The sequence below is a fragment of the Antennarius striatus genome, chromosome 20, assembly GCF_040054535.1.
Source record: "Antennarius striatus isolate MH-2024 chromosome 20, ASM4005453v1, whole genome shotgun sequence".
In the NCBI taxonomy this organism is placed as follows: domain Eukaryota; kingdom Metazoa; phylum Chordata; class Actinopteri; order Lophiiformes; family Antennariidae; genus Antennarius; species Antennarius striatus.
The window spans coordinates 14,627,501-14,640,099 of NC_090795.1; the positions used below are offsets into that span (position 1 = coordinate 14,627,501).

Below are 12,599 nucleotides of genomic sequence, written 5' to 3' on the forward strand. Positions count from 1 at the left end.
CTTGATGTGCGTTTCTCACTTTTGTCTGCTCACTTTCACACACGATCACATGCATTCAGACAGCGATGCACTCATACAGACACACACACACGCACACACACATACACACACACACACACACACACGCACACACAGCTCCAGCCATCGCTGCTGCCGCCAGCGTGTGATTCCCCACCTCCTTCATCAGCTCTGACACTCCTGTCTCGCCCTTATGTCACGCAACACCACAGCTCTGCAAAGGAGGTCAGGACAAAGGGCGAAGGGCACACACTCACACAGACACACAGACACACACACACACACACACACACACACACACACGCATGAACGCACGCATGCACGCACGCACGCACGCACACTTAGAAACCTTTCCTCTAACCATCACAATTCATAGAAATAGTTCTGACTGATGTGTGTCAGTCTTTGAACATATGTCCCATGAGATTCAAACAACATCTTTGGGGTCTCTTACCTCCAGAAGGAGGCTGGTTTCGTTGAGAGTGGTGCCCAGTGGACGGCTGTCTTTCCTGGGTTCATGTATGGAGGATGCCGGGCTGTTGACGAGCTTCCTGGAGGTCTTATCTTGGTTTGATGCAAGAAATAAAAAGAAAAGGCTAATTAATTTATTGCAACTTGTATCATCAAGGAGGAAAAATAAGGTTAACAAAGGTGGTCAGACAAAATGAAAAAGAGGAGAAAAGGATTCCTTGTCAACCTCACAGGAATATCAGCTTGTTGTGAATACATATTAAGAGACGTGTCAACACATGACAACAAGTGTGTGTACCAATCCCCCCACAACTTCAGTGATGTGACAGCGAGAGAGTTGGCGCGGCGCTCACACATGTGGCAGACACATTAACCGTATCAGCCACTTTTCCTTTTCTTTTTTTTGGTAATGCACTAACACCAGGTATTAGTCTGCATCGTGAGCCTGTCTGACGAGACAAAACTGGAGGATTTCATGACTTTACAGGATTTATCTCGCACGACAAGACTGCAGAATACGTGAAGCTCACATTCTGGAAGCTAGAACACACTCTTTAGTGTGTTTAGGGGTAACTATTGATCTTATTAATTCAACATAATTTGCTGAAGAGGAAAGGAAATTTGTTCTCTGTGGTAAACTGTGTTGTGCAAAGGCTTCATCCTGGAGGCGTCTGTACCCCCCCCCCCCCCGCCGCCAATGCCTTGAGAAAAAAACTGTGGATCTCAAAGTCAAATCCTCTGAGGATTCAGTGAACAATGAAATGAATATTTGATGCATTTGTACAAATGAAAGTAGGCAAATAAAGCCCTGAATTCAACTCTAACCTCTGTCATCTTTTCAGACTTCGTCACCCTACTGCTCATCTCATATTTAATAGAAATACTCTAAAATTATAGAAATATCTCTCCACAACTCGACCGATATGTATTGTTGTTCCCACCTTGGAGAAAGGCCTACCTCCTAATGTACGCAAGCAATTAGTCTGCATACGAGAGTGGCGTGCAGAACGGTCACATGTGCATTGGTGACGTGTGTGTTGCGTGTTGGAGGCATGTTTGCGTGTTTCTCTTATGGGTGTGCTGTCAGGGGGCATGTGGCTTGCTCCAAGAGATCAGCCCTACGCTCCGTCACTCATTGTAGCAGGCACAGATTAGTCACGCAATGCACGCACACACACACACACGCACACACACACACACACAAGCACACACACACACACACACACACACACACACCACTGCCTCATTGTTTTACACCGTATAATATATGTCTCTATGTGTCTTCTGATACATCGTATTGGCCCCACCCCCAACGACTAACCCCATTAGGCTTCCATCCTCCCCCTTTAACCCTCACATATACTACCTTCTGTCTAACCCCCCACCCCCCACCCCGCATCAGCCGTTCTTCAATCCTCCTACTCATCGCTGTCCATCCTCTTTATGTTCGACTCGGCGTCGCAGGCCGATTGACAACCAAGTTTGTGACACTAACAGAGTTTCTGTTCTCTTAAGTCCACTCTGAGGCACGCACGGCTAATGTTTTGTCTTATCCAGAAATATTTCTGTCTGGATTATTATTTTCACATCATTAATCCATTTGTGATGGCAGGTTTCTTCAAACCGGGTAGAAATAAAGGCTGTAATGTGTGGCTCAGAGTCTATTAATGACTGAACTTGACAGGCAGCTTCCAAACCTCATGTACACCAGAAATAATCTGAAGTAGTTTGTCATCACCTCCGTTAGGTGCAAACACAAACAAACAAACAGTCACAAACACACACACACACGTACATACACACACACACACACACACCATTCTTTTCAATCACCGCAAAATCATCCAACCAGTGGAAAGAAGTGCAGAGGGAAATGAATCTAATAAGCCTCCTTATTTTCCTCCTTCATCGCCTCATGTATTTTTGTTTTCTCTCTTACGGCAGTTTTTGGAGAGGATGCGGCTCCAGGAAAGACAAACATATGGGATGATTAATTATCGGGACCGGCACTTCCTCAGCCAACAATGCTGCCTTTATTCATCATCACTCGTGTCTTCAAGTTTGCTTTTCTTTGCCTCTTTTTTCTCCCTCTCTGGTCTAAAAAGGAAAACAGAGTAGGTAATGGCGAGGCGTTTATGTGCTCTGTGTGAGGACGGGGTGTTAAGTAAAAAGTGACAAGTAGAAGGATGTAGATGCTGCCAAAGGGTGAGGCTGAGAAGGCTAGCTCTCTCAGTCAACCTGGTCTGTCTTTCCACTTCCACTTCATACTTACAATATTAGGACCACCCAGCAGACATTAAAATATGGGACAAATACATCTGTTTGTCTCTGAGAGCACCTTAGATCCCAGAACATAGAGACGTTACTCACGTTTTTCATCTCAAACATTTCTAGAACCTCTAGGGGGTGAGGGAACTTGGCCTTGATGCAAACCATTATGTACAGCTCAGTCTGAGTGTGTTCATCTGTTGTCAACACTCTCCCTACTAAAGACACTTTCTCCCACTAAACACGGCTGAAATAGGGAAACATGAAGAGAAAGAATAAAGAGGAAGTCTCTTTGGGGCCATGGGCTCAGTGACACGCTTCTATTCTGAAGATAATGGGGGAAAAATGCAAAGAAATGTCTCACAAAATGCAGAGATGAATATTTGAATATGGCATGACATTATGTTGAAGAGCGCTGCCAAAGAGTGTTGCATGACTCAAAGCAATGAACAGGGAAAACAAGGGCAGCGTGCGTTTGGAGATGAATGGTGGATAACACTCCAGGTCCATTCTCAGCTCGGGCTCCGATCCGGGGGCAGGTAAGTGTTCATACATGGCTGCTCTTAGACACAACACCAGCTGCTGCACGCACACACACTCAGTAAAAACACGCTAGCATGAATCGAGTCATGTTTACCGCTGTCTTTTTCCCCAAACATTTCATTACTTTATTCTGGCTATTTGAAGTAACATGGAATTTAATATATTAAGAGCGTAGCTGTGGATATAAATGAGAAACATTCATCATTTTAAGCATGCTGGAAGGAGCTCTTACTAAAAGACAGGTTCAGCATTGATTTGGTAGCTTTAGTTACTTGTTACATCCCACTTCAAAGCAGTGATGCATTGTAATGGTCAGTGTTCGTGTGTTCGTCCATTCGTCTGTTAGCATTTCAAATATATTCGCAACTGTTGCAAATTGACAGATGAAACAAAAAGCACATTACTCGGGCAGCAAAAGGGATGAAAATGAGATGATGACCTTGACTTTGAGAAACTAGGTCAAGGTCGGATTTCAACTTTTGTACTGGACACTCAGGAACCGGATAAGAAACAAAGACGAGGGAGAAGGCCAGTGTGAGTAAGACCACAGATCAAAGCACTAGCTTTGATCTTTGACCTATGCAAATAGGTCAGAGTAAAATTTTGAATTCAGGGGTGTTGCGGGATGTTGCAGTCTGTGACTGCCTTGGTTCTAGTTACTGTGTGGATCAATTAGCTTTCTTCTTCTTTTCCTTTGGGCTTTTCCTTTCAGGGGTCGCCACAGCGAATCAGTTGCCTCCATCTAACCCTGTCTTCTGCATCCTCTTCTCTCACACCAACTACCTTCATGTCCTCTTTCACTAGTTATACTACTACTAGTAATACTACTACTAGTTATTCTATTATTAATACTAGTAATACTACTACTAGTAATACTAGTAATACCTTTACAACTAGTTACACTGCTACTACTACTACTATTACTACTACTACTGTACTACTACTACTGATAATAATTATTATTATTATCGTTATTATTATTATCATTATTATTATTATTATTATTTTCATTATTGTTATTATAAACATGTTGTTATGTCACATCCAGCAGAATCAAATTGTATTTAAAGCTCTCACTACATCCATAAACCTCCTCTTTGGTCTTCCTCTGAGCCTCCTGCCTGGCAGTTCAAAACTCAGCATCCTTCTACCAATATATTCACTATCTCTCCTCTGGACATGTCCAAACCATCTCAGTCTGGCCTCTCTGACTTTATCTCCAAAACCTCTGACATGTGCTGTCCCTCTGATGTACTCATTCCTGATCCTATCCTTCCTGGTCACTCCCAGAGAGAACCTCAGCATCTTCATCTCTGCTACCTCCAGCTCTGTCTCCTGTCTTTTCCTCAGTTCTCCACCTTCTTGATCTATTCTCCCTGTAACCTCACTCTTCCACTTGGGTCCCTCTCATTCACACACATGTACTGCACTCTGTCTTACTGCGGCTAACCTTCATTCCTCTCCTTTCCAGGACAAACATCCACCTCTCCAGATTCTCCTCCACCTGTTCCCTGTTTTCAATACAACTTTCAAGAAGCCCAAAGACCAACAACAACAACAACAACAGTTTCCAGCTACATTGGATGTTAATAGATCATTAATCAGTACTATAATGACAGTTTGAAGCCAGCTGCTGCTGCACTTGGATTACTTTCACTTTTGATTTCTACCTTTGCTTTGAACAGAAAGAGAAAATGTGAATGTGTGTTGATCATATTTTCAAACGTTCTGAATTCTTCCTGCTCCACCCTGGGTTACATAAATATACAAGCGACCAGGTCGGTCCATGTGATCCATGTCTGTGCCCAGGCTCCCCATCACCAGATTTCAGCAGTGTGAGTGCCATCTTTTGGCAGCTGATCCTCTGCTGTGTGTTTGGCTTGTAAAGACAAGCTCCAGACCCGAACATGTGAACGCTGTGCAGCACAGCAGTCCCTCCCCTCCTACAAGGGTTGCGTGAGTAGAGAAAATTGTGTGTGCATGTGTGTGTGTGTTGAGGTTGAGTTGGCTCTCAGCCACTTCCTTTGCCTGTGCCCGCCCCCTTCCCTCAGTGCTCGTCTTCTCTGTCTCTCTGACTCTCCATAGGCACAGGAAATCCACAGCAGAGAGACCAACACCAACACACACACACACACACACACACAGAGAGAGAGAGAGAGAGAGAGAGAGAGAGAGAGAGAGAGAGAGAGAGAGAGAGACAGAGAGAGAGAGAGAGAGAGAGAGAGAGAGAGGGAGAGAGAGAGAGAGAGAGGGAGAGGGAGAGAGAGAGAGAGAGGTTGGCCGATCAAGGGCTGGTTGTCACGCGAGCGAGCCGTCTGTCAATCTCCCCCCCCTTTTTCCTGACAGTGTGCTGGCCGTCAGCCAAGGCCTTGCGTGCAAGCCGGCGAGCCACATTAGCCCATAAAGAATTTCATAATAGCAACAGCTGTTAAATATTGATGACTGCTGGCGAGTGCTCAATGGTGCTCCGCAAAAAGGTTAAGCCAGCACTGTAATGGAAGCTAATACTTCATTATGCCACAGATCAAATGTCCAGATCTGGCCTGCTCCAAATCCAGCCCTCGGATTTTCATTTTGTTTAGTTTTTTTTTTGTCATGTGGCAAGGGAGAAAGAAAGATTCACAAAAGAAGGCTCAGGAATTTTCATATCTTTGACAACCAGTGTGAAATTGTGCCTGGATATACAGAGAATGCATTAAACTGCAGCAATTTGGTCTTCAGTCATCCTTCATTCCATTATTATCACTGGATTGAGGTCTATAATCTTTCTGACATTGCTTTGAACGAGACCGTTTTGTCTCCAATGTGACATATAAGATTACATCTAAGGGGATCGAGCGGCGGGATTTAGAACAATTCTATTTGTCTGCAAAACAAACAACATAAAGTACTTTTCTTGGACAGTGGCACAGCAATCACAAATATTCGTCTTTCAGAGGCGATTATGACATAAAAGTGTGAGTTTTGTGAGGGTTGAGCTGGAGGGAAGTCTATCTCTGAGGAAGGAAAACAAATCAATTCCTGAATAGAAAAGAACACAAACAGAGGCTTTGGTTGTGTGCCTAGATACTGAAGTGAAGCGGAAGTGATATTATGGCAACGCAATTGCGATCACACAGATTGGAGGTCATGATGTAAACTCAATTGTTTCCACTTCTCTGTTTTGGTTGGCAAACCAGCGCACCACTCACCATGTTGTACAAGGGCAATAATACATCTCGACACATGAACCCTTGGGCAAAGCAGACTTGTACAACAACTGCTCCGCAGCATTTACTCTGCTACTGCATGTGGCTTGAATGCAAGGTGCATCATTAAGCTGGCGCCATGCATTCTCCACATACATGGTCACTCTGGAGGACTATTACAGCATAGTACAAAACACGTGGAACTGCTTCTAAAAATAGTGAGCAGGGCCGCTTGATGTACCAGTAAGATGGAAGCACGATGCAGAGAAAACTGGTTTCCTAATCAACCCTTTAAAAAGACGCACATATGCACGGTTGGCTAAAAGGTTGTCTAAACACCGCACAATTTGGCTTGTCAAGCCTTAGGAGAATCAACCACAACATAAGGCTAACATGAACAATATTTATACAGACAATTAGGAAAACTAACAGGATCCAAATGGATGGAGGCCTATAGAGAATGCGTTCCAGCATGAAATGATATGCTCGCCATTTACCCGTACGCGCACACATAAGCTGCATTCATGCATGTGTTGCGTGAGATGAACCAGTTATGCAGGAAGGCTTTTAATTTGACTGTACCCAAATGATTGCAACAGCGTACTTTCTAATGGAAGACAACAAGATGTTCCAGTTTAGCTGCCGTTGTTGGGAACCTGACGTGTTCCACCAGCCAAAACGTTGGCTCTGGCTCTCAGCCAATTTGGCGGGGGTGAACTTAGGATACTCCCTCATGAGTCACAGGTATCATACAAATAACCTTGCCTGAAGACTGAGTGGCGACACGCGTGTACGCAAGCTGGAGTCAGAACACCAAGTTTGTTGTTTCAGGAGTGAACAGGAATATTTTGTGTGTGTTGACCTTCAACATTAACTTCATCTCCTTGATATTCCTGTTTATTTAAAATTGTCTCATATGTAAAGGTAAAGTTTGACATTTACAGTTATTGCACCTGGATGAGAAGAATCCAGGTGCAATAATCAGAATAAAACTATTTGCTGACTTTCCGTAGCATTCTGGTTTTGTCCAGTCATCCTGAAAAATGTTATCATATGTAATCGTGCAAGTAAAAAAAGTGGATGCCATGCAGATAGAGGTGATCCATGTTCACACCTCATATATTGCATTGCGCTCAAAGCTCCTGCATGCATGTGTGTGTGTTTGCATGGTTACCGTAAATAACTTTTCCTTGGAATCCTGTTTTAATGAGGATAGTTGTGGCCTATTGCTCTCTCTCCAGGAGCTGATGGTTAATAACAGTGGCTTTTAGGAACCCCGCCTGTTACAACAAAGCACCAACCTTCTGCTGCTCTACTCCCACAATGTCCATTTAAAGAAGCTAAAATGAAAGTACAGCTCCTCTAGACTGTGAAGCTCAAGTGTAAACGCTGCTAGTTGCTCTAAATCCCCAAAAGCACAAGTATTTTGCATCTAATGAGTTATATTTGAAATGGGGAAACAGATGCGGCATGAGAGGTGGGTTTAAAGCATTAAATTAAATACGATTTGGATTCCAGAGGAATGAATTGGACAGGAAGAGAGGAAGACTGACGAGCAATAAATAAGTGTGGTTATTGAAGGCACTGCACCAAAATGTTTAAAATAAATGCGAATCATCAAAATCTAGACATGAGCAAATGTTTGTGACTGTTGACTCACATGTATAGAATCAACAAAAGTCTTTTGGTCTCACATGCCTCGGTCCTCTTGCACTGTGTAAGCCTGTGACTGAGTTTTTCATTATAAAACACACTAGTGCCTTTGACACTCCTGCTTATTCATATTGAAAAAGGAAATACTCAAGTCAGACAACTCAGGGAATGATTATTAGTTTTCTACCCCTGCGCTCTAGTCTCCGTGGATTCCGTGGAGAGCAGCGTCGTCTGCAGAGCCACCTCCACTGCCCTTGTGCTGTTTGCCAGGGTTTGCCATTCAAGATAACAGGCTGAGAGAAGAACAACAAAGCCTTAGATCACACTGCTCATGCTCTCCTCCCTGCTGCCATTAGTTTGCGGTCGCTGCAAACAGAGCATTCAACAGGTTTTTAGGAGGAAAAAGAGCCACACCTTTTTTTTTTTTAAAGTTAAATTCATCTTTAACCCAGGGAGCTTTTTTTTATCCAAGCAGCCACGACAAAACAAGAAGGTAATCTGTTAAAAAGATTATGGAGCTGTTTCGGCCCATTGAGGCAAATAATAATGGGCAGATGGTCCCTGAGGCTGAATCCATATGGGAAGGAAACTACACTAATGCTTCTGTAGCACGCAATGCTAAACAAATGCTAACCACGGACATGGGGAGGAATGGGTATTTTATGACTGCAACAAGTTGTGCTCACTAGCTTTTACTCAAGAAAGCAGCCTTTTAATGACTGACAAAAAGCACTAATGAGTAGTACTGAGCTCACTGGACAGGCATGCAGCACTAACCATGAAACAAGGCTGGAAAGAGTACTGAAAGTACTTTTACAGTATGTTTTTAAAGCTGCAGGGTCAAAACAGCAGCATCTTTCAAAAAGCATACATCTCTGCAGCATCAACTTTTCATGAGCTAAGAAAATACACCCGGCTTTAGTTTTGTGAAATTTTATTTTAGATGATCTTCAAATATTTATTTAAATGTTTATTCAGCCCGAGATGTTAGAGAATGTTTTCAACTCATGAAATAAAAAAGTCATCATGAATCAACACATATGTTCTTTTTATGTCTTTCGCTGAATCCACACAAAATCACAACACACAGTAAACAATACACAAACGGTGCTACTAATGTGTCATTAAATGGGTGTGAGGGGGTAAATCTGCCCCAGTTTGAAGGAGATCAAGTGATAGCCATGATGCAGGTCATGTCTTATGCATGAGAGCCATTAAGTTGTCAATGGAGCTGTGGGTGTAATGTGTCCACTGAGTTTCTGCGTGGGTACCTGTAACACCAGGAGGTCATCTATAGCAACCGGCTTTTTCTGTTTTAGCATAATTCATCTCAAGCCACACTAGAATCATCTGAAAGATTATATATTTCTCTATATATTTAATATTTCTTAATATTTGTGTAACTTCTTAACTTCGTACTTTTTTCAATTTTATTTTTGCTTTCATATTCTGCTGTCCAAGTTTGGGATGAACAAAGTAAATATCTTTTAATCTAATTTTTCATAAACCAATAACAACAGCATCCATTTGTTCACCTTCTGTTTAGAATGAGTGAATCTCCTTCAGTATCCCAACCGACCTATATCACGCAACAATTTGGCTTCTGACAGATTTAATTCATTAAATCACGCTAACCCAGCAGTAATCTGATTATCTGTCTCCTAACACCTCTGACCTGTACTGGTGCGTATTTGGCCAACAGTCACTGGGTGCTATAAAACATAGCAGATGCATCTGGATGTTTAAGCACCAAATCATCAATAATTTTAATCAAAATTATTTTCCATAAAAAGCAATTTTTGTGTTTTAATAGTTTGTGTATCGATGTAATATCAGAAAAAGAATCATGTCTTTGTTGTAATTAGATGTACTGTATTGCCCTTTTGCCCAGTTAATAGCAGTCTTTTATTAAAATATGCATATATAAATTTTAACATCATCCATCAGCTCTAGTGGAGGATAAAACCATTCCTACAATGAGACTCTATGTATCCATCATTCACCTTCTAATGATGTTTCCGAAGCTCTTCCCCCATGACACCATCCAAACCTTTCAAACACACTATCATTAAATTATTATCCCGGAGTGTATTTGAGAGTAAAATTAAATTTAAAAAAAGAGGCAGTGGACAAAGTCACAAAATTGACCAAGAAGAATGGCTTTCTGAAGCTCTGGCTGGTGAGCAGTGTGAGACATCCATCATCAGGTCTGGACGGTTGGTCGCCGTCCCCCGCATGTCACTACCCATCTTTAATCCAGCTGGTGTGTGCCAACAATGTCTGCTCTGATCACACGTGTATGTGTGTGTGTGGGGGGGGACGGGGAACAGAGAGACAGAGGGCGGGTCATAGGGGTCAGAGGGTTTGGAGGGACTGATGGTGGAATGCTGGTGGTCTTGTGCTGTATTGCTACTCTTCTTCCTGTCGTCTGGCATTAGCTTGACGCTACCAACACATAGCCTCATCCTGTGTGTGTTGTGTTTAATTCACAACAAACTAACTAAAGAGATTTTCAGCTCATAAACAAACACCAACTTTGTTTATGAAAGAGGAACATTTCTCTCACTATACATGTAAAACTGCTGACGCAACGCTGTGTTGATCTTAGCTGGAGGGACAGCGAGTAAGACACAGAGTTCCACTTAGCCCGTGAACACGGCTTGTTTCATGTCATACTGATGTCATCCAGGTCAGGACGCTACACCTGTGTAACAAACGAGTGGACCTGGAAAGGCAAGACAAGGTGGGTCCAATGAAAAGAGATGTTCATCAATCCGACACCGTTTGCCTCTAAATGTCTTTGTGGTCACAGTGTGACACATCGTCATTGACATACTGCTTTAATGTGTTGTTATGACTTGTTATAGCAAAACATACGTACAGTAATCCCTCGCACATTCGCGCACCAACGCACGCGGGTTTACTACATCGCGGATTTTTAGTAGATAGTCACGTGATACCGTACTCACATTCTATTGGCTGAAGGCATCCGGAAGTGCGCTTACGTTCCGTGAGTCTCGGAACGCAGCGCACTTCTCTGACACACAAAAGTGCTTTAAACAGTCTATCAGAGTGTGGATAAAAGGAATACAAATAGAAGGTGGTTTAATATCAGTATGGGAAGGGTTCATAAAGGTTTAAAGCACCATAACTAATAAAATCCATAGTGTGTCGCTATATCGCAGAATTATTTTTATTGGAGGTGGTTCTTCATTAATTGGAGTAATGAGGGATTACTGTATATCTAGTGTTATATAAGTCATATAAAGAAGCAAAAATCTACATAAAAAGAAACAGAATTCTGTGTGTGAGCTGATAATTAGGGTCGTTTAGGCTTTGTTCCGTCGTGTGTGTATATATTTATTTCACCCTGACGAAGAGGCTGATGATGAAGAGGATGATGAGGATAATGTCTTCAATGTTTTTTCCTTTCAAAATAAAAAAAAAGTTTGAAGCATTGGCTGGCTGTGTGCGTGTTTATGTTGTGTGTGTGTGTGTGTGTGTGTGTGTGTGTGTGTGTGTGTGTGTGTGTGTGTGTGTGTGTGTGTGTGTGTGTGTGTGTGTGTGTATGTGTGTGCAGGAGGGTCAGCAGTCACAACTGAATTTTTCCATCCACTGACCCAATATCTTCTGTGAACCTGAAACACTCTCAGCCAAATGTTTCACAATCTTGAACTTAAAACTTAGTAAATTTAAACTTGGTAATTTTTTTACAGAAAATTATGCAGTTTTTTCAGAAAACAACTACTGTAAAGCTTTTGAAACATCATTTACACATTAAACTTACTTCTTTTCACCTCTGGTAAGATCTAGAATGTGAGACAAAAGTTTCATACTCAGTCTAATTGTCAACATTCAGGGTGAACTTAGGTAAAAATTTCAAAAAAAACAATTTTTTCACGTGGACAGCTGTGATAGTACTGAGCAACAGTTTAGATGCTAAATTGTTCCGTTATATTTTCATCGTTAGAAATCTGCAGATGGTGAAGAGCAACTCTTCAATTTTGAGGTTACGGATAAATGTGGAAAAAGTTTTAGAGGGAACATCACAAGCTAATTAGATTTCTGTAAGTAGTAGGTAATATTCAGTCATTATATAATTTGATTTGTTAGGATTTATATTGCTTAGAAAGACAGCTGCTTTGAAAAAAATCCTGGCTGAAACATAAGATGAGCTCATGTGGATCTGAGAACGCTTCTCAAGTTGGAGATAATGATCAAACACAAATGCATTTGTGTATCTGTCACAGGACAGAGATTTCTGGAAAGACGCTGCTTCACTTTAACAACAATGGGAATTCGAAGGTCAAGGTTCAGAAAGTTTTTTTCTCCAGCAAATCTAGTTAAACACCATGACTTCTCAAACGACAACACTAATTAATTCTTCCACACTAGTGGACCTGGCATTACTCTGTGGGACAGTAAAGCAACATTTATGCTCACCAGTATATAAACGTC

General features: G+C 42.0%; 1 protein-coding gene across 1 annotated transcript in view; it reads right to left on the bottom strand.

The window, feature by feature from the left end:
* ahrra (aryl-hydrocarbon receptor repressor a) overlaps nucleotides 1-12,599 on the bottom strand; it is a 62,629-nt gene that overhangs the window by 14,983 nt on the left and 35,047 nt on the right. The window contains exon 4 of the mRNA XM_068343953.1: nucleotides 473-582. Coding sequence (XP_068200054.1) covers nucleotides 473-582 — 110 coding nt within the window. The remainder of the gene's footprint in view (nucleotides 1-472; nucleotides 583-12,599) is intronic.